We start from the raw sequence: 3602 nt of genomic DNA on the forward strand, positions 1-3602 counted from the left end.
ACCGGTCCTATGAAGCCCTACGAACAAATGCCAGATTTTCAAAGTCACTTCCCTGTCCGAATGCGAAAGTGTTATATAAATAATTCATTCTAGAGTGCACTCGTAATTCATACCTTACAACTCTACAGATGTACCCTCAATTCACTAGCTATCATCAGCACCGGGTACTAGCATACAGTTTTTATATCTGTCGATTAATGCGATAATTTATAAGATGCAGCTATACAATTTATATTTACGCATCCTTACCGCTCCCAGGAACTATTATAACTCAATTGATCTCCTCAAAATATAAATTTGGCTAACTTTATGGGCAATATTAATTTCAACGATAATCCACGTGTCTCTTGAACAAAGCATGTGGTAACATCTAGTCTATAGCACAAAAACAACCGCCGTGATAGTGTACATTGCATTATCTTCTATTCGGTGCTCTGTCATTAGTTCGTAGTGTAGTATAGTAGTATAAGGTCAAATAGGTATTCGTTTGCTCATGCATCCGGATTCTGCAGTTCGTGCGAAAGGTTGTCACCGTCCGTGCTGCCAGAACATTCCCCGCCCCGTGGATCGAGGGGAGGGTCCAGCGTAGATCCACTAAGCTCCATAACTGCTAGCTTCACTACCGGACGCTTAAGTATTCCAAACGCGGTCCGTACCACGGCCTGCCGAACTCTACCGTCCTTTCCGGGCATAACCTCGAGTACAAAGCCCTTCGTCCATGATCTTCGTTTGCCTTCAGCTACATATACAAGGTCGCCGACCTTCAGGGACCTTGCTTCGCTCAACCATTTGGTTCTTTTGTTGATTGTTGGGAAATACTCCTTTGACCAGCGCCTCCACGCTTCGTCTGCTAATTGCTGGGATTGTAGAAAACTGCTTCGAAGAATTTTCCCAAGATCTTCAGGTGGTTGAAGAGGATCGTGAGCGCCAGATGAACAACCGAAAATAAAATGATTTGGAGTCAGAGCTTCGGGCAGACCTATTTCCTGTGGCATATAAGTCAGAGGACGCGAGTTGACTAATCCTTCCACTTCAACTTGGGTAGTCCACAAGATCTCGTCTGTCAGTTTCCGCCCATTGAGCAATGCAGTCATGGCCTCCTTGACGCTCCTCACCATTCGTTCCCATACCCCACCCATATGAGGAGCGGATGGGGTATTGAACGACCATTTTGTTCGCGCATCGGTGTAGGTTCCAGCGCATTCGACGTTGATCTGTTTTTGCGGTTCGCGGTTTGCTCCCACAAAATTAGTGCCATTATCAGAAAAGATTTGAACTGGGGATCCTCGCCTACGCGTGAATCTGCGGATCGCCATGATGCAGGACTCGCTGGACAAATCGTAAGCGACCTCTAAATGAATAGCCCGTATAACCAGGCACGTGAATACAGCGACGTATCTCTTCTCTTTGCGCCGACCGACAGTGACTTCTAGTGGGCCCATATATTCGATACCGACGTTGCTAAAAGGGCGGGCTTTCGGCGTCAAGCGTTGCTCGGGTAATGGCGCCATTCGTGGAGGGATCGGCTTACACTTAGTCACCTTACAGAAACAACAGTTGCGAGAAATATTATCTACGATTGATCGTAAATGTGAGATTTCAAACCGCTGACGAACCTCATTTACAATAGTTTCTTTGCTTGCATGACCATATCGGCGGTGGTAGTGATCCAACAGCATTCGAGTTATTTGACCGTCCTTGGGAAGAATTATTGGAAACCTTGCGTCGAAATTGGCATAGGCAGCGTTTGCGGTTCTGCCTTCCATCCTGACAACACCATACTCATCGGCAAATGGAGATAACTTATACAACGGGCTGTTCTTCTCGATGGATAGCCATTTCGCTATTGGCTGGTCTCGATTTTTCAACATGACTCGAACCTCGTCGGGGAAGTATTCACTTTGTTCCATTTTCCAAAGAAACTGCTCTGCTCGTTGAAATTCCTCCTGCTTCAACGGCGTCTTACAACATGGAACGCTCCATTTAAGCGACTTCTGAAGGTTTCTAGTTGCCTGGAGTGTCTCTATTGGCCGTCCCGAGATTCGCAAGCGGCAATTATTTATGAAGCGGCATAAACATGCTACAGTTCGTAGCAGTATACTCCATTTTGAAAACCTAGAGATGTCTATCACTCTAACGGGTAGAGAAATATGAGCAAACAAATAGCTAGGACGTAGTTCTTCGACAGTGTTCGTTTTCACCTGCTGCTTTGGCCACTGATCCTCCGAAAGATATAGAAACTCTGGTCCTTTATACCACCTACCGTTGGAATCCGGCACTGTATCACGCACCCACTTCGTCAGACAGTCAGCTACATTGTCCCTAGATGGTACCCACCGCCAGCATTCCGCTTGAGTCGACGATAGAATTTCTCCAATACGATGGGCGACAAACTGCTTGTATCGCCTGTGGTCTGAGCGAATCCACGAAAGTACAGTCGATGAATCGGTCCATAGGTACACTCCATAGGGTTGCAGCGAGTGATAGCTCAATACAGTTTTGAGTACTTTGACACCTAGCACAGCGGCTTCTAGTTCTAAACGCGGTATCGATAGGTGTTTTAGTGGAGCCACTTTACTTTTTGCCATACTTAGCGTGCGTTGTACTTCTGCCAAATCATTCATGGTTCTAAAATACACAGCACAGCCATAGCTAGTTTCACTAGCGTCGGTAAACACGTGACACTGCAGCGTATGACATGGGGCTATCGCGTCGCTGAAGTAATAACGTGGGATACTAAGTTCGCCTATCTTTGGTAATAATTCAACCCAGCGCGTCCATTTTTCAAACTCCTCATCTCTTATTTCTTCATCCCACTGGACTGCGCTTCTCCATAGATCCTGTATCAGGATACGACCATGAATAAGATACGGTGCTAATAGCCCGAGGGGGTCGAATAGACTCATTACGACTTTCAATGCGATACGCTTCGTCGGTCGTCGTTCTCCGGAAATGAAGTGTCGTAACTGTTCTAGCTCCGTAGAAAATGTGAAAGTGTCCGATTCTGGGTGCCATAACAAGCCTAACACTCTTTCCCATTTGTTGTTCATCGTGGTTTGCAGCAGCCGTGGCTCCTTTTCACCAGGTTTTCCGAGTTTCTGCAACACGTTATTGCTGTTGCTGACCCAGTTTCTCATCTCAAATCCTCCATGAGCGTGGATGGTTCGCACTTGCAATGCCATCTCTGCCGCTTCTTCCGGGGAATCTGCACTATCGTAGTAGTCGTCCATATACGTCTTGTTCTTGATTGCCTCTGCTGCTAACGGGAATTCGTTCACCCATTTGTCCGCAGTCACTCGCAGTACATGCTGTGCGACGCAGGGTGAGCATGTTGCGCCAAACATAGCGAAGTCTGCAATATAAACTTCTGGTGTCGGGGTTCGAAACGAAATAAGAAGCACTGAAAATATTTATCCGGTTGTCTCATCCGAAGATGCAAGAACATTTCTCGTATATCGCCTCCAAATCCCACGCGCTTTTCTCGAAATTTGCAAATTACGGACGGAAGCGAAACCAAAACGTCGGGACCTTTCAACAGTTGAGAGTTGAGAGAGACCCCATTCACCTGCGCCTTTCCGTCCCATACTAGCCTCTCTTTTTGC

The 3602-nt window shown here is 46.6% G+C and overlaps 1 protein-coding gene across 1 annotated transcript; it reads right to left on the reverse strand.

The window, feature by feature from the left end:
• Positions 1–491: 491 nt before the first annotated feature.
• Positions 492–3230, reverse strand: LOC134206459 (uncharacterized). Its single transcript, XM_062682179.1, has one exon. The coding sequence runs from the start codon at positions 3228–3230 to the stop codon at positions 492–494; it is 2739 nt and encodes a 912-aa protein (XP_062538163.1).
• Between the last annotated feature and the right edge of the window lie 372 nt (positions 3231–3602).

The sequence above is a fragment of the Armigeres subalbatus genome, chromosome 1 (genome assembly GCF_024139115.2).
Source record: "Armigeres subalbatus isolate Guangzhou_Male chromosome 1, GZ_Asu_2, whole genome shotgun sequence".
Lineage (NCBI taxonomy): Eukaryota > Metazoa > Arthropoda > Insecta > Diptera > Culicidae > Armigeres > Armigeres subalbatus.

Bases quoted from the DNA above. Each gene is read 5' to 3' on its own strand.
- LOC134206459 (XM_062682179.1), bottom strand. From the start codon at position 3,230: ATGGACGACTACTACGATAGTGCAGATTCCCCGGAAGAAGCGGCAGAG.